This window comes from Erythrolamprus reginae, chromosome 4 (assembly GCF_031021105.1).
Source record: "Erythrolamprus reginae isolate rEryReg1 chromosome 4, rEryReg1.hap1, whole genome shotgun sequence".
In the NCBI taxonomy this organism is placed as follows: Eukaryota; Metazoa; Chordata; class Lepidosauria; order Squamata; family Dipsadidae; genus Erythrolamprus; species Erythrolamprus reginae.
Window position 1 is genome coordinate 114578426 of NC_091953.1, and position 20716 is coordinate 114599141.

The 20716-nt window shown below is 41.7% G+C and overlaps 1 protein-coding gene across 2 annotated transcripts in view; it reads left to right on the forward strand.

Moving 5' to 3' along the window:
* The window catches only part of ABCC4 (ATP binding cassette subfamily C member 4 (PEL blood group)), a 234331-nt gene that overhangs the window by 136589 nt on the left and 77026 nt on the right, over nucleotides 1-20716 (forward strand). For both annotated transcript variants that reach the window (XM_070751291.1, XM_070751292.1), the window contains exons 21-23: nucleotides 14355-14505; nucleotides 16494-16613; nucleotides 19560-19670. In XM_070751291.1, the coding sequence (XP_070607392.1) occupies nucleotides 14355-14505; nucleotides 16494-16613; nucleotides 19560-19670 (382 nt within the window). The remainder of the gene's footprint in view (nucleotides 1-14354; nucleotides 14506-16493; nucleotides 16614-19559; nucleotides 19671-20716) is intronic.

The following is a 20716-nucleotide window of genomic DNA, read 5'->3' on the forward strand; positions in this document are numbered from 1 at the left end:
AAACCCGGGGTTTAAGATTGTTTTGCCTCTTCTTACAAACTATTTTCACCTTACAAGCCCACCACCGCCGCTGGGATGCCCTGCCTCCGGACTTCTGTTGCCAGCGAAGCACCCGTTTTTGCGCTGCTGGGATTCCCCTGAGGATCCCCTCCATGGGAAACCCCACCTCTGGACTTCCGTGTTTTTGTGATACTGCAGGGGAATCCCAGTAGTGCAAAAACGGGCGCTTCGCTGGCAACGGAAGTCCAGAGGTGGGGTTTCCCAGCGAGGGGAGCCTCAGTGAAATCACAGCGTTGCAAAAACACAGAGGTCTGGAGGTGGGGTTTCAAGGACTTCAGTGTTTTTGCGATGCTGCGATTTCACTGATGCTCCCCTCACTGGGAAGCCCCACCTCCAGACTTCCGTTGCCAGTGAAGCGCTCATTTTTGTGATGCTGGGATTCCCCTGCTGGGATTTCCTTGCAGCATCACAAAAACACAGAAGTCCGGAGGTGGGGTTTCCCATGGAGGGGAGGCTCAGGGGAATCCCAGCAGCACAAAAACGGGTGCTTCGGCTGGCAAAAGGGGTGAATTTTGGGCTTGCACGCATTAATCACTTTTCCATTGATTCTTATGGGAAACATTGTTTCGTCTTACAAACTTTTCACCTTAAAAACCTTCTCCTGGAACCAATTAAGTTTGTAATACAAGGTATCACTGTACTTAATTTTTTTTTTCTCAGAACAACAGGTTAGCCTTGTTTCAGCTTACGATGGTTCACCCTTATCTGTGTTTTATGAGTTACTCCAATGATTATGTGGAATGGTCCAGCTAATGAAACAAATACCAATTTAGGTTAATGTGCCCATAACAACTGAAGGGCATTTTAGGGCAGAGTTTGTAGCCTGGAAGAAAAAGAGAGATTGGTGGCAGTGGTGTTCAAAGAGGGGGTCCCCCTTTTGATATGATCTAGCTTCCCAGCATTTATATTTTTTAATTAGTTTATAATATAAAAGAGAAAAATACAAAAGCAAATAATAGGAAAAATAGGGAAGGGAAAAGTTTAAAAATGAAAGGAAAAATAAAGAAAAGGCATTGACTTACGACTCCCTTTGTGCAGTAGAATAAGATATTAATATCAAACCACACCTTTTTACTTTTACATAGTACGAGGGTCGCCCAGAAAGTAATGCACCACATTTTTTTTCTCAGCCTACACTAATGGTACGAATGCGAAACTTTACATATACATTATTTGAATTGTTAGGAGTGCGTGTGTAAATTTTGCGTTTCTTTAGACAGAGAGTGTTGCTGCAGCAGTGTTTCGAAATGGCATCTGTAAGTGATGTACGTTACAAGCAGTGGGTTGTCATTGAATTTCTAACTGCGGAGAAAAAAACTGTTGGGAACATTCACAAACGTTTGTGTACAGTTTATGGAGAATCTGTAGTCGACAAAAGTATGGTTTGTCGCTGGGCACGGAGGGTGAGGCCATTAGAAGTTGAAGGGCATATACGACCTTGTGTTTCGCTGGAGGAAGGTTATAGAACAGGACAGAGATTACATGGAAAAATAGGGAGTGTAGAAGAAACATAACTCTTTCTTGTGTATAAGTTTCATTGTGTTCAGTAAATAATTGTTGAAGAAAAAAATGTGGTGCATTACTTCCTGGGTGACCATCGTAGTTTAACAACAAATCTAGTCAATCAGTAAAACTTAAAATCAAAGTTTCGTTTTATCCCGTGTCAAGCACAAAATCCAGAAGCGATTCCAAGTAGAAACAAAAGTAGTTTTCTTACTTTTTCCTTTCTTTACTCCATCAACTTTTGCAGCCATTTGTCCGTAGTGAGAATCAAAATCTCCTTCCATTTTTGTTCATAATCTTGCTGCCCTTGACTCAGCATTTGGAACGGGAATGTTTGAACAAGTTGTATAAGAAAGAAGGAGAAGTTGGTGGTAGAGAAGAGCTTCTTTAGGCTTCTTTGCCATGTCAGTCTGGCAAGGTGTGACCGATTCAAAACATTTTGCTGTCTAAAAGAGAAATGCAGGTGATGCTCCTGGATGAAGCTAAGCTGATCAAATTATTTTGGCATCTGAAAATCATGTTAAGCACCTCTTCCTGACTCCCATTATATTGTCTTCACCCAGGCCTCCTTAAACACTGTTACACACTTTCAATTTTATATATCCTTTATTAAAGAATGTGCTTGAAATTGGTGTTTTACTGATGCCCTTTAAAAAACATTTGCAATAATTTTGTATACAAAAAGGGTCTTGCATTGCTTTACAACCATCTGGAATTCATGGACTGTATAATTTCTGTATTTACATTGACTTTATGTACTTTAATGCAAGTATGCAGGAGAAGGGATTTCCAAATTGCAGAAAACACTTTCCATGATGTTTTAAAATGTTCAAAATTCTACCCCACGTTTGATGTTCACCGAAGGTAGTGAATGTTAACTTTTCCTAAAAGTGGTGTGATTTTTTTTTTTTTGGATAAACTATTTGGATCTGAAAGAAAGATTGGCAGCCATCCTTTTCTTCCTCTCGCACTCTTGCATTTTGCATTTTCCAGTTGTTGTGTTGCATTGTTTGCAGTGGCAACCAGCCATTGTTTCCCTGGGTTTTGGCTGATGGCAAAACACCAAGTTAGATAAAGGTTTCATGTCCTCTCAGTTCTCTCTTTGCTTTAAATTGCACCACTGCATTTTAAAGCTGTGTGATACTACTTTCCTGGTAGCATTTACCGCAGTTGAGGTAATGCAACACTAGGACAAACAAATACTGATTTACATAATACCATAATTGGGATTTGGTTATGTGCTAAATTAAATGCTTGCATGTCTACATTTTAGTGGGGCGAACACCTTTGAATATCAATCACATTATTGGATTGTTCCCTTTAATTGTAACTTGGGGGAGTTGACATTATCACCCCTGCATTTCAAAAATGTACATTATGTCACTGCTGTCATCATGAATGGTATTCATTACTGATAGACAACCTCAAGGCTTAGGCGCAGCTGTCAGTAAATAAAATGAATGGGACGTCAGGGTAGGGAACAAATTGGGTCTCATCGACAGACTCAGAAGAGGGTGTTTTATGTCCTCCATGGCCCCACATCACAAGCATTAATTAATTAGGTGGTTACGATCAAAGGACAATTCCTGAAGCTAGGATTTGGGTGGTGTCACAGTGCAGTGCAGGGCTGCAAAAAGTTTTACTACCACACTGGGCGGGGCTTATTTTGTGGGTGTAGCTTGCTGGTCATGTGATCAGGTGGGAGTGGCTTGATGATCATGTGACATGGCTTAAAGGTCATATGACTGGCTTAAAAGGGGCCAACTTGACTTCATTCACGTCAAGGTTTTGGGTGAGGGTGCCTGGCCTCTCCTTGCCTCAAAGAGGTACAATTTCCCTATCTATTTACTATTACTGAACATCCAAAATATTCTCTTTAATTCTATGTATGTATGCCATATGTGTACATATATATTACACACAGAAAGACACAAATATACATTATCTACTATACAAATTGTATGTATGTTTATTTATTTATTTACTTACTTACTTACTTACTTACTTACTTACTTACTTACTTACTTACTTACTTACTTACTTACTTACTGTTCTGTCGGGCTCTCTGGTAGACTCCTCCCAAAAATTCACAGGTAAAAATTTCAGACACACACACGTTTGAAAATTCAAAACAATGTTCTTTATAAGGAAAATTCACTTAAACCAAGTCCTCTTTTGGTATAGCAAAGAGCACTCATCTCCAAACAAACTGGTAATTTGTACAAGTCCCTTATCAGTTCTGTGATACTTAGCTTGCAGCTGTGAGGCAATTCACAGTCCTTCTTCTTTCACAAAGTGAAACAAACTTTGCTCTGGTTTAGTTTCAAAGCGGGGAAAAAGCAGCACACAAAAGGTCAAAGTCAGTAAAGCAGTCATGAAACACAAGGATCAGATAATCCTCCACAATGGCCAAACCCACAGGCTGCTATTTATAGCAGCCTCACTAATTACCACAGCCCCACCCAACCACAGGTGGCCTCATTTTCTTTGATAATAATCTCTCAGTTGTTGTTGCTTATGCATCGCTCTCCGCATGTGTGGCTGTATCATTAACTCTTGTTCTGAATCCAATGAGGAGCTAGATAATTGATCTCCTTCTGAGCTGTCTGCCACACTCTCCTCCTCCCTGTCACTCATGTCTTCTTGGTCAGAGGAGCCTTCATCAGCAGATTCCACCAGGGGCAAAACAGGCCTGCAGCATGTGGATGTCTCTCCCACATCCACAGTCCTTGGGGCAGGAGCAGGGCCAGAGCTAACCACAACACTTACTTACTTGCTTGCTTGCTTGTTTGCTTGCTTGCTTGCCTTCCTTCCTTCTTTCTTTCTTTCTTTCTTTCTTTCTTTCTTTCCTTCTTTCTTTCTTTCTTATTTATTTATTTATTTATTAGATTTGTATGCCCCCTCTCTGTACACACGCTGGCACAGCTCTTCTAAAATTATACACATTCAACCTCATTTACTGGGATAGGAAATCATACCCAGAGCTCATAAGGGAAGAAAAGAAAAAAATGCAAACTTTTTCTGCCGGTTTGGCATACCTGACCAAAATTTTTCTACTGGTTCTGTGTACCTGACCGTACCTGTAGGAGCCCATCACTGTGTCATAGTCACCTCCCAAACTACAATTCTGAGTACTGCCTCAGTGGACATTGTAGACCAGCCATAGGATGGGGACAGTACCACTATTAGCCAAGAAGGGCTAGCAGATCCTGTTTTCTCTTGATATGATGGCCTTCCACATCGGGGGGAATAATCTCACCCTTTCACTTTTGCTATCTTTCAATCGTTAAATGAAGCATTCAATGCCTTTAATTAGAGAGTTGGGTCACATATCCATATCCTGGAACGTGGCTTGCATCAGGGATTTTTAAGAACCTGTGGGTCATTTGCTCTTCATTTATTTACTGGTCTCCTGAGTTTTTCATGCCAACCATGAATATGGAGTTGCCTTATTGTTCTGTCTGGGTCCCCCCAGACGCCAACACCAACCAAAAAGAGTAGCCAGACACACTGGTAAAAAGCAAAGGCAGTTTATATAATTCAAAGCAAACGCAGGTAACAAAAACTGTTCTTACAGACAGGAACACTATGAAGCTTCACAGAGGTTTCACGAAGGCCAGGCAATAAAACAGGATTCTTGCTGGCAAAAACAACACTGGATATAATAAAACCCACGCCTCCCCCAAGTCTTCCAGACTTCTAGGCCACAAGCCAAGAGCAGAGACGCCGAGGATCGAAGCAAGGTCACAGGACTCCCAATTGATAACTCTCCACAAGACTGTAAAGGCGGACCTGCCTTTTCAACCCTGCTGAGGAGAACCACACCCAAACCCAGCTGTTGCCAATTCAGGGATGGAAATACCTTTCTAATTGGCCCCGTCTTTGAGCTGCTCGTCGCTGCCTCATGTCTATTATAGCCTGTGCGTCTTCATCCAATGAATCCAGGCTACTAGCTGGGGAGAGCCCCCCCGGGGGTCTCAGGCTGCTCTCCCTCCTCCTCTTCCTGATGTTCCTCTCCCCCGTCTGCCTGGTCCTCCCCCTCCTGTTCACTGTCCTCCTCCTCTGGGCATGGATCCGGCAGAGATCCAGCCGGTCCCTGAGGAGCCTCAGGCTGAATCACAACACTTATTAAACCCAGGGTTCTCATAGGCCACTCAGGCATTCTCCTGCCTTTCTAAATTGCTCCATCTTTCCTTGTCTACATTTCTAATTTCTTTTTACAAAAGGACTGTGGATTTTATCCCTTCAGAACATTTCTAGGAACACTGTAACATAATTTCCTGGCAGGAAGAGTTTCTGTAGCAGAAGGGGGAAAAAAAAGATCAAGTGATTCCATTAACATTTCTAACAACTTCTTAGCTTCTACAAATCTTTTAATTCCCCTGTCACTCATAGAGTGTAACAATCCTGTTTTAAATGGTGATAAGTACAAATCTTTTACATTGCCTTAAACTACTGATATATTATGGATGTATTTATAAAGAAAATAGAGCCCCCCCCCTTTTAACACAAACAGATCTCAGATTTTACTTTCTGATTCAAAGGGAGGGGTATTTTTTTGAAATAAAATTATCAGTGCAAATTATCAATACTTTCTCTCAAGGGATAAAAACAAGTAAGCTAAATGAATCTGAGGGTAAGACTTGTTAAGTATTTGTATAGATTTAAACACACGCTTTCTATGAGATTTAAGGATTTTCTTTTTTCTCCATTTGCTTTTCTTCTTTTGTAGAAGGAGTAATATAGACCAGCAGCCTGCTATAGCATCCTGAGAAATGTCCGGGTATTGATATGATAGGTCACAGTTAGGCTGTTAATCTGTAAAGTCTAGGGATCATATCTTCCCTGTGTTAAGAGAGGTACAGTAGTCCCTCGCTATACCGCGCTTCACCTACTGCGGCTTCACTTCATCGCGGGTTTTCAAGAAATATTAACGAGAAAAATCATTCGCGGATCTTCGCTGGTTCGCGGGTTTCTGAGGAAGTCGATCGGCAGATTTAAACAGCCCACCGAACTCGATCGGCAGGTTTTTTTAAAAAAAAATATCTAAAATTGTAAATACTGTATTTAAATACTGTATCTAAAATAAATACTGTGTGGGAAGGGTTTATAAACACTTAAAACAATGAAAACTTACCAAACAATTACAATATAAATATTTAAATAAGTACTATCAGTCGATAAATTCCCCATCGCTGATTTCACCTATCGCGGCCGGGTCTGGAACGTAACACCAGCGATAGGTGAGGGACTACTGTACTGTATTCTTGTTATACTGTATATTGCTTACTGAGCACAATGTGAAGTTTCAGTGTGGTTCAGCTAGATGGCAGCACTAATCAACCTTGATTGATCTCGAAAGCTAAAGGGAAGTCCAGGGCTATAGGCTTAACTGGATCATTAATAAAAGTTCTGGAAGTCGGCTGTAATAGCAAGTTAAGTTTGTATTGTGCCAAATGCCCCATGGATGTGTCTGTGCAGTTTACCAACACACAGACCTTGCTACATCATCCTTTAAAGCCCAGAACACTTTGGATCCTGATTGTCCAAGGAATCTGAATCCTTTTGCAGTGCCAACTTGCTTAGCCATTAAGAACTGCAGGAAAAATTATTTAGATTTATTTGTTTGTTTGTTTGTTTTGTCACATACGTATTGCTGGTATATACAGATATAATAGTTATATACACGATACTAGTAAAAGAGAAACATTAGGAAAGGGGACGGAAGGCACTGTGATGCACTTATGCATGCTCCTTACTGACCTCTTAGGAATCGGGAGAGGTCAATGGTGGATAGTCTAAGGGAAAAGTTTTTGGGGTTAGGTGATGATACTACAGAGTCTGATAGTGAGTTCCATGCATCAACTGCTCAGTTACTAAAGTCATATTTCCTGCAGTTGAGTTCAGAGGCAGTTTACTTTAATTTTGTATCTGTTGTGTGCTCGTGTGTTGTTGTGGTTGAAGCCGAAGTAGTCGTTGACAGGAAGAACGTTGTAGCAGATGATTTTATGGACTATGCTTAGATTGTGTTTAAGATGACATAGTTCTAAGCTTTCTAAATTTAGGATTGTAAGTCTAGTAGCGTAGGGTATTCTGTTACGAGTGGAGGAGTAGGGGGCTCTTCTAGTAAAGTATCTCTGGATATTTTCTAGGTTGTTTATGTCCGAAATGTGGTGCAAGTTCCAGACAGATGAGCTATATTCAAGGATTGGTCTGGCGAAGGTTTTGTATGCTCTGGTTAGTAGTGTGAAATTACCGGAGCAGAAGCTACGTAGGATTAGGTAACACGTTGTTATCTCCCCCCCTCACTTTTAATATTTTAAACTGTGGGTTTTTTTACTGTTTACATGTTCTTAGTCCTCTTAAACATTTACTAGTGTAGATAGGCAATGTATAAATCAAGCCAATTAACGTATGGAAATATTTTTCTTGCTTGTTGCAAAGATAGTGCACCCTGGTTCTTGATAGAAGAGAAACTACATCGAGTGAGAGGAGAGAGTGACTTTCCTTTTACCTGGTCAGTCCTTGTCAACTGGAGGAGAGTTCATTTTAAAACCTGGAAAATATATTTAAGATATTATCACTTTTATTGTATAAACACTGGCACACATTAAAAATGAAATTCTGATGCACTTTCTCAAAAGAAATACACCCCCAATCAGGGGTGGGCAGCATGCAGGAAGGGGTGGAACGCAGTTCCACCAGTGGAAATGAAGATGAGTGTGCAGCTCCAGCTGATTGGTGGCTGTCACTTCCTGGATTACTGGTCTCGGCTTGGCTCTCCTTTTTTCCCCTGCTGCGTCTGCTGCGTCTGCGCTTCTCGCTTTTTTCCTCTTTCCTCCTTCCTGGCCTTGGATGAGTTTCCTTCTCTCCTGCCTGGCTCCTCTCCAGCCTCCCGTGGCCACCTCCCGCCTGAGGTGCAAGCAGAAGACGTGGGTGGAAGCACTGCTGGTAGCATTTATGCTTCTGGCAGCACCCGTTGGCCTTGCTACCCAGACTGAGGCGGGGAGGGCGACCCAGGAAGGAGAGCGCGGGAAACTAAAAAGCAAATTGTCACCCCAGCGAGCAACACTGGTGTGGTTGTAAGTCGAGGACTTAACAGTTCACTTGAACGATGATGATTGTTCAAGCCATTCCCACCTGGTCACATGGCTGGCAAGCCACTCCTACCATGTGTCATGACCATTAAGCCACACCCACAAAGTAAGCCACACCCACAGTATGGCAGTAAAAATTTTGGCTGCCCATTACTGCCCTCAATCATATGCTCTACACACACGCACCAATGATATGTTGTGAACACACACCTAACACCCCCACCCATCACAGTCCATTTTGAATACCTAGCAAAAAGTCTTGAAAGTTAGCTACACTATATGGTACAAAGCTATTACAGGAGGTAACAAAGAAAACTAGTGGTGGAGAGAATGTGTAGCATCTCAGACAATACTGTGGATCCTGTTCATTACTTATACGCCATGTCCCGTATGAAAGGAAGTGAATTTCCAACGTATTTTCTTTCTGCCATCCTCACCACTCTACAGCTTTCCTGTCTGAAACAGTGATACTGTTTCAAACTAAACAGTAATGCAATACGACAGATGCTTTCAATCGTCCCTCTATAGAAAGTGGTAAGGACAGGGGAAGGAAGATGTGCTATTTCTATACGATGGAGAAACGCAGGGGCTGCTATGCCACCTTCACCAGTGTCTCACTATTGAATGTTAACCCAGAAACTCAGTACTACTAACCACAGCTAGTAGTTTCATTCACAGTTTATTTGTATGCAAATTGAGTTTTTCATATGCACAATCATGAATGCACAGAGGTCGTCAGGCATGGGGGAATTGAGATATTCCCTTCACCTAGGCTTATAAAAAATTTATGCATGGTATGTCTGTATGGATGATTGGTCTCTTAAATTGGGGTTTCTTTTTAAAATTAACTTAAATATCAGATTTGTTTATATTGTTTTATTACTGTTGTTAGCCGCCCCGAGTCTGTGGAGAGGGGCGGCATACAAATTTGATTAATAAATAAATAAAATAAATAAATAAATAATGCAGTGAAGGGCCGCACCTACCTTTCCCTACCAGATCGGTCCCGGAGGCTGGCGTGTATGCGCGCAGGGATGGCGGCATGTGTGAGCACCCCCATGCGAGAATTTGCTTCCGCGCATTCACAGAAGCAAAGAAATCAGCAAGAATCACCAAAATCTTGCGTGAAGATCTTCGCGCACATGAGCGATTTTCGCTGCTTTCTTTGCTTCCGCGCGTGTACAGAAACAAAGAAAGTCCAAACATCGCCAAAAACCGGCGATCTCTTTGCTTCTGCGCATACAGAAAAGCAAATTCTTGTGCAGGGGGGCATCGCTATTTCTGTTACTACAACCCAGGTGATTCCAGGTGTACAGGGGGCAGCCCAGTACTGGGTGCATGGCTGTGCATTTATTTTCTGAAATTGATAACAATCTCATTTGTTTTTCCTAAATTTAGAACCGAGCTGTTCTTATTCCACCAGTCCACCAAACCCTACTTGCTCCCGTTTTAATTCTTTCCCCTCCCCACTTAAACATCAGTTTCCGGTCACAATTCAAAGTGTTGGTCATGACCTTTAAAGCCCTACATGGCATTGGACCAGATTACCTCCGGAACCGCCTGCTACCACACGAATTCCAGCGACCGATAAGGTCCCACAGAGTTGGCCTTCTCCGGGTCCCGTCAACTAAACAATGTCGTTTGGCGGGCCCCAGGGGAAGAGCCTTCTCTGTGGTGGCCCCGGCCCTCTGGAACCAACTCCCCCCGGAGATTAGAACTGCCCCCACCCTCCCTGTCTTTCGTAAACTACTCAAGACTCACATGCCGCCAGGCATGGGGGAGTTAAGATATTCCTTCCCCCTAGGCCATTACAAGTTATGCATGGTATGTTTGTGTGTATGTCTGGTTTATAATAATGGTTTTTTGTTGTTTTATTAATTGGATTGTTACATGTTGTTTTTTATCATTGTTGTTAGCTGCCCCGAGTCTACGGAGAGGTGGCGGCATACAAATCCAATAAATAAATAAATAAATAAATAAATAAAGCCAAATCCTTTAGCTCAGCTTGAGTCACCTCCTCCCCCCCCCCCCCTTGTAGAAACTGCAGCCTTCATGATGATAGTTTAAAGAAAGCTGGCTCTAAAAGAAAAGGGAGAGGTAAAGTTTAATTCATTATGAAATGGCCCTGTGTTTTCCAAGGATATTGTTCAATTTGCATAAGTTGGGAAATCAGATGCCTTCTCTTTCTGTACAGGGCTTGGTTGCTGCCTGTGCAATAGGGTGTCTGCCTCCTGAGACTATTTCATTAACAGTTTATTTGCATGCAAGTTGAGTTTTTCATATGCATGATATTAGAATGACCCACCCTTTCATAAGCTTAATGTTAATGAGGCTTCTGTAAAATTCCTTACAAAGATAGGATGTGTGTGTCAGACAATGGTGTGTCAGAACTTCATCATCCTAACAATATCCCCACTCTTTTATTTTACTTCCACAAGCAGGTTTTGTTCACGGGAATATTCCCATCTGAGACATTTTGTTTCTTAAGGTTGTAAGTAAACATGATAGAAACATAGGCAGAAAAAGACCTCATGGTCCATCTAGTCTGCCCTCATAGTTCCCTCTAAGCTGAGCAGTGAGCAATCGCTCACTTAAAAATCATCATCAACTCAGAGTCTTCCAAACCTGCCCAGAAGCCGAGAGGGAAAGAGTGAGAGGGAAGGAGAGAGAGAGGAAGAGAGGAAGAGAGAGAAACAGATAGAAAAAAGAGAGGAAGGAAAAGAGAAAGAAAAAGAATGGGAGTAAGGAAGAGAGAAAGAAAATCAAAATCTAGTTTGAAACTAGCTCAACTATTTAAGTGGCATTTTGATATTGATAGAGTTGCCCTATTATGAGCTCACTGTTATAGACACACAGTACAGTATTTTATTTTGAAATTCTCTGAGGCAAAACAGGGTACGTTTTTTATTTGTTTGTTTGTTTGTTTGTTTGTTTGTTTACTTACTTACTTAGTTACTTAGTTACTTAGTTACTTACTTACTTATTTTTTTATTATTTCTGTGTTGCCCAGTCCCGAAGGGACTGCCGCTCAGACACTATACTTTTCCGCCCACCCACCCAAAAAATTAGAGGGAACACTGTCTGCCCTTATACTATTTCCTGTATTTTATCTTAGGATGGATATATGTTTATCCCAGGTATGTTTAAATTCAGTTACTGTGGATTTACCAACCATGTCTGCTGGAAGTTTGTTCCAAGCATCTATTACTCTTTCAGTAAAATAATATATTCCTATGTTGCTTCTGATCTTTTCCCCAACTAACCTCAGATTGTGCCCCCTTGTTCTTGTGTTCACTTTCCTATTAAAAACACTTCCCTCCTGAAACTTATTTAACCCTTTAATGTATTTAAATGTTTCGATCATGTCCCCCCTTTCCCTTCTGTCCTCCAGACTATACAGATTGAGTTCATTAAGTCTTTCCTGATACGTTTTATGCTTAAGACTTTCCACCATTTTTGTAGACCGTCTTTGGACCCGTTCAATTTTATGAATATCTTTTTGTACGTGAGGTCTCCAGAACTGAACACAGTATTCTGAATACTGAATAATGATCCTGAAACCAAAGAGAAAAATTGTTCTCTAATTCATTTACTTCAAGCATACTTAAAGCAGGTGCATAATGGTAAATGTAGCCTGTGTATAAATTAAGCTTTGATGAGGCCATTTTATAGTTCTGGGGAAGCGAAGGGCTCCACTTACCTTTTCCTATTGGTACCAAGATCCTGAGGCTGGCACGAGCGAGCGTGCCCCCCGACATGTGTGTGTGTGCACCCTTGCAAGACTTCGCTTCTGCACATGCGCCAGACACGCGGGCGAGATTGCACGCAGCAGCAAAAAAAGGGAAAAATTGTCAAAATATCACCCGTGCGAGCATCAGGGGCCCACTAAAAAGTCCTACCGGATTGCCGATCCCATTCATACTGGGTTGGGTCCATTACTGTTCTGGGGACAAGTAAAAAGCAAAGTAAAAAGAAAGATTAATTAACAGTACCCTAGAAAGGTAGAATCCCCCCTGAAAAAGGCAATAGTGGTAGAGATAATATTAAAACAAGGAATATTAAAGCTAGGAGAAAATAGCAGAGGGCTATTTGAGATAAGCCCCAGAATCACAAAGGTCTTGGCTGAAAGGTAACCAAAAGACCAAGGAGCTTTATGGAGCTAAGACCAGAAGACAGAGGCTTGGAAAATTTGGAAGCTAGTTTAGGAGAAAATAATTTTGGTGTCTCTGACTCTGCTTGATTTCCATGATCTTATTAGGAGACAAGCAAGGCTGGTAAAAAGCAGGGGCCATTTCACATGTTGCATTCAACTATGAGCTTCTAGAACTTAGTTGCTGTTTTTGTATGCTCCAAAAGTACCTTTCAGCCATCTTAACCATTGCCATTTAGTTATTTCATTAACATTATTATCTTGCAGATTGGGGTGGGCAGAAATTTATTTGTTTGTTTGTTTGTTTGTTTGTTTATTTATTTATTTATTTATTTATTTATTCATTCATTCATTCATTCATTCATTCATTCATTCATTCATTCATTTATTAGATTTGTATGCCGCCCCTCTCCGAAGACTCGGGGTGGCTAACAACAATGAAAAGACAATGAAAACAAATCTAATATTAAAAAATAATCTAAAAAACCCCAATTTAAAGAACCACTCATACATAGAAGCATACCATGTATAAATTCTATAAGCCTAGGGGGAAGTGAAATTTCAATTCCCCCATGCCTGACATCAGAGGTGGGTTTTAAGGAGCTTGCGAAAGGCAAGGAGGGTGGGGGCAACTCTGATATCTGGGGGGAACTGGTTCCAGAGGGTCGGGGCCACCACAGAGAAGGCTCTTCTCCTGGGTCCCACCAAACGACATTGCTTAGTCGATGGGACCCGGAGAAGGCCAACTCTGTGAGATCTAACCAGTCGCTGGGATTCGTGCGGCAGAAGGCGGTCCCAGAGATATGAAATGATACACATGAGACTTGTGATTTGCCAAACATCTTGTCTGTTTGATTTTGTTGTGAAATTAGAACAATGGGCATGTTGTGGAAGGACTATAAATGAGTTTTGGGTGTTAGTAGAAATAATTAGAAAATGTTTCCCAAATAAAATGGTACCTCTATCTAAGAATGCCTCTACTTACGAACTTTTCTAGATAAGAACCGGGTGTTCAAGGGTTTTTTGCTTCTTCTCAAGAACCATTTTCCACTTACAAACCCGAGCTTCTGAAACTGTAAACAGAAAAGGCAGGGAAAAGCTTCCGTGGGGCCTCTCTAGGAATCTCCTGGGAGGAAACAGGGCCTACACCCTCCCTGTGGTTTCCCCAATTGCACACATTATTTGCTTTTACATTGATTCCTATGGGAAAAATTGCTTCTTCTTACAAACTGTTCTACTTAAGAACCTGGTTCCAGAACGAATTAAGTTTGTAAGTAGAGGTACCACTGTACTATGTACTTCTTTTTAAAATTAACTTAAATATCAGATTTGTTTATATTGTTTTATTACTGTTGTTAGCCACCCTGAGTCTGCGGAGAGGGGTGGCATAGAAATTTGATTAATAAAATAAATAAATAAATAAATGTTTGTTTATGTGACAATATAGACTTTAAGATGGCCTGCTCTGAACATCACTATCTCTTGGTACTTTTGAAAACTTAAGATGTTTGATGATGATTCCTGTTTACTTTTTCTTCTGGCAGATCTTTTTTCAGGTGTGTGGAGTGGTTGGCGTGGCGGTTGCTGTGATACCTTGGATTCTCATCCCATTGGTTCCTCTTCTTATTGTTTTCATATTTCTTCGACGCTACTTTTTGGACACATCAAGAGATATCAAACGTTTGGAATCTACGAGTATGTGTTTTAATGTTAACAATTTGGGGGTTGTTGCGTTCCTTGATGCAAATTGCTTGCATGCGGAATTGGTTTTCCTTCTGTACACATCCATTCCCCCCAAAATAAGACCTATCCCGAAAATAAAACCTAGCATGTTTTATGCATATCCCCCAAGTAAGCCCTACATAAGAGCCTGGTCTTAGCATGCAGCATGGAAAAAGGGGAATAGAATGGTACATGAGGGCTAATTTGCATATTGACATATAGTTGGTTTTGGCAATTGGAAGTGAGAATTCTTTTCTTTCATATTGTTGTGGTTGGCTCTGGCCCAGCTCCTGCCCCAAGGACTGTGGATGTGGGGGAAACACCCACAGGCTGCAGGCCTGTTTTGCCCCCGGTGGAATCTGCTGATGAAGGCTCCTCTGACCAAGAAGACATGAGTGACAGGGAGGAGGAGAGTGTGGCAGACAGCTCAGAAGGAGATCAATTATCTAGCTCCTCCTTGGACTCAGAACAAGAGTTACTGATACAGCCACGCATGCGGAGAGCGATGCATAGGCAACAACAACCGAGAGATTATTATCAAAGAAAATGAGGCCACCTGTGGTTGGGTGGGGCTGTGGTAATTAGTGAAGCTGCTATAAATAGCAGCCTTTGTGGAGGATTATCTGATCGTTGTGTTTCATGCCTGCTTTGCTGACTTTGATCTTTGTGTGCTGATTTCCCCCCCGCTTTGAAACTAAACCAGAGCAAAGTGTGTTTCACTTTGTGAAAGAAGAAGGACTGTGAATTGCCTCACAGTTGCAAGCTAAGTATCACAGAACTGATAAGGGACTTGTACAAATTACCAATTTGTTTGGAGACAAGTGCTCTTTGCTATACAAAAAGAGTGCTCTGTTTATTTGCATTTTTCGGTATAAAGAACATTGTTTTGAATTTTCAAACGTGTGTGTGTCTGAAATTGTATCTGGGCATTTTTGGGAGGATTCTACCAGAGAGCTCGACAGAACACATATGTTGGTTGTCGGTGACTCTGCATCACAGAAAGAATATGTATTCTCTTAATGTTAGAGTTTGTAAGGGGAATATATATATACTGTTCATAGATAGAATATTTAGAATTAGCATAGGATCTAAATGAACTACAAGGACTGTGCATATATGTTATTACTTGAGAAGAGAAGTATAGTTCTGTTATCAAGTTGTTATTTGTGAAAACATGAAACAAGTTCTATCAAGAAGAAGAAATAAAACACACAAGCTTATATTGGAGTCAGTGCATTTAGGTGTCCAATATACATTGTGTTACACAATTCTGCTATGATAATACTCTGCTAAGTGAAGTAAAGGAGATTACTTAAAAACATAAATCTCACAGAATGCTATAGAGCCGGGGTGGCGCAGCAGGTAGAGTGCTGTACTGCAGGCCATTGAAGCTGACTGTAGATCTGAAGGTCAGCGGTTCAAATCTCATCACCGGCTCAAGGTTGACTCAGCCTTCCATCCTTCCGAGGTGGGTAAAATGAGGACCCGGATTGTGGGGGCAATATGCTGGCTCTGTTAAAAAGTGCTATTGCTAACATGTTGTAAGCTGCCCTGAGTCTAAGGAGAAGGGCGGCAGAAAAATCAAATCAAATCAAATCAACAAACAAACAAACAAACACCTGGGTAGCCTATTCCATCTGATTGCTCGTGGTGCCACAGCCACAAAACTCCCCAAAAAACTATAAATAATTGTTGCCTAAAAGAAAATAAGACCTTTGTTTGTTCATTTATTTTATCAAATGTATTTGCCGCCCATCTTGCAGTTCAGCTGACTTTGAGTGGCAATAAATTTATAATCATTTTTAAATAAGTATTAAGATAATTTTAGAGAAACACTGTTTTTGTAATACCAGTGATAAATATTACACATTGATTCAGTTAATATCTCATGGTACTATTCAAGGTCATCATAATGAAAGAGTTCTCTTGAAATCTGACATCTTTTAATCTTTATGTTTCAGCTCGAAGCCCAGTTTTTTCTCATTTATCATCATCTCTTCAGGGACTTTGGACTATTCGTGCTTTTCAAGCACAGGAAAGATTCCAAGAATTATTTGATGCACACCAAGACCTACACACAGGTTTGTAAAAAGATCAAAGTATTTACTTTCTAGTTCAACAGAACCAAGCAGAAAGATTCTTCCTGTAGTATACTATTATGAGCTGGGGTGGTGCAGTGGTTAGAGTACAGTGATCCCTCGATTTTCACGGTCTCGATTTTCGCGAAATGCTATACCACGGTTTTTCCCACCCGATTACATCATACGTCATCACCAAGAGTCACTTCTCTGTCTCTTTCTCTTTCTTTCCTGTCATTCTCTGCTTCAATCATTTTCTCATTTCTCTTTTTTTCTCCCCTTTTTTCTATCATTTCTCTCTCTCTTCCTTCCATTCTTCTCTCTCTCTCTTCCTTCCTCTCTCTCTCTCTTTCTTCCTTTCTCATCTTTCTTTCTCTCTCTCTTGCTTCTTCCTCTCTCACACTCTCTTCCTCCATCTCTCATCTCTTTCTTTCTTTCCTTCCTTCTCTCTCTTTCTCTATCTCTCCCCCTCTTGCTCTCGAGCGGCCGGGCGAACGGCGGGTGGCCGGGTGAGCGGCGAGGGAGTGGCGGGTGGCCGGGCGAGCAGCGAGGGAGCGGCGGGTGGCCGGGCGAGCAGCGAGGGAGTGGCGGGTGGCTGGGCGAGCAGCGAGGGAGCGGCGGGTGGCCGGGCGAGCAGCGAGGGAGCGGCGGGTGGCCGGGCGAGCAGCGAGGGAGCGGCGGGTGGCCGGGCGAGCAGCGAGGGAGTGGCGGGTGGCCGGGAGAGCAGCGAGCGAGCGGCCGGGCGAGCGAACGGGTGAGCGGCGAGTGAGCGAACGGGCGAGCGGCGAGAGAGAGAGTGGCCGGGCGAGCGGCAAACGGCGGGCGAGCGGGTGCTGGGGGGGCGGGGGCAGCTGACATTCAAAGCAATCTTTGTCGGCTTCCGCACTTTCATCGCTCCCCGCCTCCACCATCTGCGCATGCGCTGCCATGGAAAAAGGGGCGCGCATGCGCAGATGGTGTTTTTACTTCTGCACCACTATATCGCAGATAATCGATTTTCGCGGGAGGTCTTGGAACGTAACCCCCGCGAAAATCGAGGAATCACTGTACACCAGTGTAGGGAGCTTATATTTTCTGGCATAGTTCGTATGCACCCTAAAAATCTCATCTATTCCACTTGCAGTCTCTTGTTTGTCCTTTTGTAATATTTTGGCAATCATTTCTGTCATTGTCTCTATCAAATTTTCATTTTTTTCCTCTTCTACATTTTGGAATCTAATATAGAATTCAGCTCGATCCATTTCAAAATTAATTATCGATTCTTCTAATTCTTTATTTATCTGTGAGAGTTTATCATCTATTATTACTACTTCTTTATCATTTTGTTCTACTTTCTTTTCTATTTGCTCTATTCTTATTTTGTTTTTTCTAATATTTGATGAATTATTTCAATTTTATTATCCATTTTTTGTATATCTTCCCTCATTGTCTCATGATTTCTATCTAATTTTTCCTGGAGTTTTTGCATTGTTTCTTGGATTGCCATTAATGTTTCCTGAGTTATCCGTAAAAGTACACCAGTGTAGACTACTTCAGCTAAGTGCTAGCTGTAGTTCAGCAATTCAAATCTCACCACCGGCTCAAGGTTGACTCAGTCTTCCATCCTTCCGAGGTGGGTAAAATGAGGACATAGAGTGTTGGGGGCAATAAGTATGACTGTAACTTGTTGCTTATATCCTAAGATTTTTATTAATATTGCTTCTTCATTGCTTATTTGACCCCTATGGCAATCATTAAGTGTTGTACCACATGATTCTTGACAAATGTATATTTTATTTTATGTATGCTGAGAGCATATGCACCAAGACAAATTCCTTGTGTGTCCAATCACACTTGGCCAATAAAAAATTCTATTCTATTCTATTCTATTCTATTCTATTCTATTCTATTCTGTAAAACTGCTTAAAGAGGGCTATAAAAGCACTATGAAGCATATATAAGTCTAAATACTATAAAATGCTATTGCTACTTCCTCAACTACTGGATTCACTAATTGAAAAATGGAATGAGGCAGGAAAATGAAGCAATATTTCATCAGAGGCATATATTAGATGTCTTCTCAAAAATCTCATTGAGATATTTGGGTCCTTGAGCTACAAATTTATGTTGTTCATTGAGAATTTGGTGAGTTTTGCCCTGTTTTACGACATTTCTTGCCACAGTTGTTAAATGAATCACTGCAGTTGCTAAGCTAGTTACTTGGTTAAGTGAATTGACTTTGCTTGTTAGAAGGTTGCAAAAATTGATCATGTGATCCTGGGACGCTGTAATGGTCATAAGTATGAACCAATGGCCAAGCATCTGGATTTTGATCACATGGCCACGGGGATGCTGCAAAGGTTGTAACTATGAAAATCGATCCTGTCACTCTTTTCAGTGCCGTTGTAACTTTGAACATTCACTAAATGAACTATTGTAAGTCCAGGACTACCTATATAGGCAGTCCTTGACTTACAACCATTCTTTAAAAGTTACAACACCACTGGAAAAAGGGACTTACAACCCATCCTTATGCTTGTGATTATTAGCAGCAATGACCATAATTTGAGCACTTGGCAACCAGCATATATTTATGAGAGTTACAGCATCCTGGGATTATAGGATCGTCATTTAAAATGTTCCCAGTTGACTTCCTGATTCGCTCAATGACTGCCTGATTCACTTGACTTCTGCAGCGATTTGCTTAACAACTGTGGCAAAAAGGATGATAAAATTGGGCACAATTCCCTTAACAACTGCCTTGCTTAGCAACATAAATACTGGTCCCAATGGTAGTCATAAATTGAGGACTACCTGTATGTTTTTAGAGGTAGAATGGAACTGTTTGAAAAGTCCATATTCTTCCAGTTTCAAAGATGCGACTGAATGCCTATAACTCAATTGTTCCAGGCCTCCTAATATTGTATTTGTTGCATCTCAATAATCCCCCTTTCTTCTTTTGACTTACAGAATCTTGGTTCCTATTTCTGACTACGTCTCGCTGGTTTGCTGTACGCCTGGATGCCATCTGTGCCATCTTTGTGATAGTGATGATCTTTGGCTCTTTGCTTCTTGCCCGGAGTAAGTTTACTTGCTGGAAAACATTATCCTATTGTTTATTTGTTTGTTTTGTCAAGTACGTATTGGTGGTACACAAAGATATACAGTGATCCCTCGAGTATCGCGAGGGTTACGTTCCAAGACCCCTCACGATACTCGATTTTTCGCAATATAGTGGTGCGGAAGTAAAAACACCATCTGCGCATGCGCGCCCTTTTTCCATGGCCGTGCATGCGCAGATGGTGTTTTTACTTCCGCACCTGGGAAGACCCAGGGAAGGTTCCTTCCGCCACCCAGCAGCTGATCTGCTCGGCAGCGCCGCAGCAGCGAGGAGCCGAAGATCGGGGTTTCCCCGCCGCCCACGCAAAGGGGAAACCCCGATCTTCGGCTCCTCGCTGCTGCCGCGCCCGCCGCTGGTCCACCCGCCGTTGTCCGCCCGCCGCTTGTCTGCCCGCCGCTTGTCCGCCGCTTGAGAGAGGGAAAGTGAGAAAAAGAGGGAGAGCAAGAGGGGGAGAGATAGAGAAAGAGAGAGAAGGAAAGAAAGAAAGAGATGAGAAAGGAAGGAAGAGAGTGAGAGAGAGGAAGAAAGAGAGAGAAGAGTGGAGTATTTTTTAATTAATATTTTCTGAAAAATCGCGATATAGCGTTTCGCGAAGATCGAGATCGCGAAGATCGAGGGATCACTGTAATAGTATTTATATACATTATACTAGTAAAAGAGAAACATTAGGACAGGGGATGGCACTCTGGTGCACTTATGCACGCCCCTTACTTCTTAGGAATCGGGAGAGGTCAACAGTGGATAGTCTAAGGGTAAAGTTTCGGGAGTTAGGTGATGATACTACGGAGTCTGGTAGTGAGTTCCATGCATCAATCTCTCGGTTACTAAAGTTGTATTTCCTGCAGTCTCGTTTGCTTCTCATATTTTCTAGCTATGCTACCGACAGCAAGTGGATAAATTCTTTTCTCAAGCCAGCATTATTATTATTATTATTATTATTATTATTATTATTATTATTAATTAGATTTGTATGCCGCCCCTCTCTGTAGACTCGGGGCGGCTCACA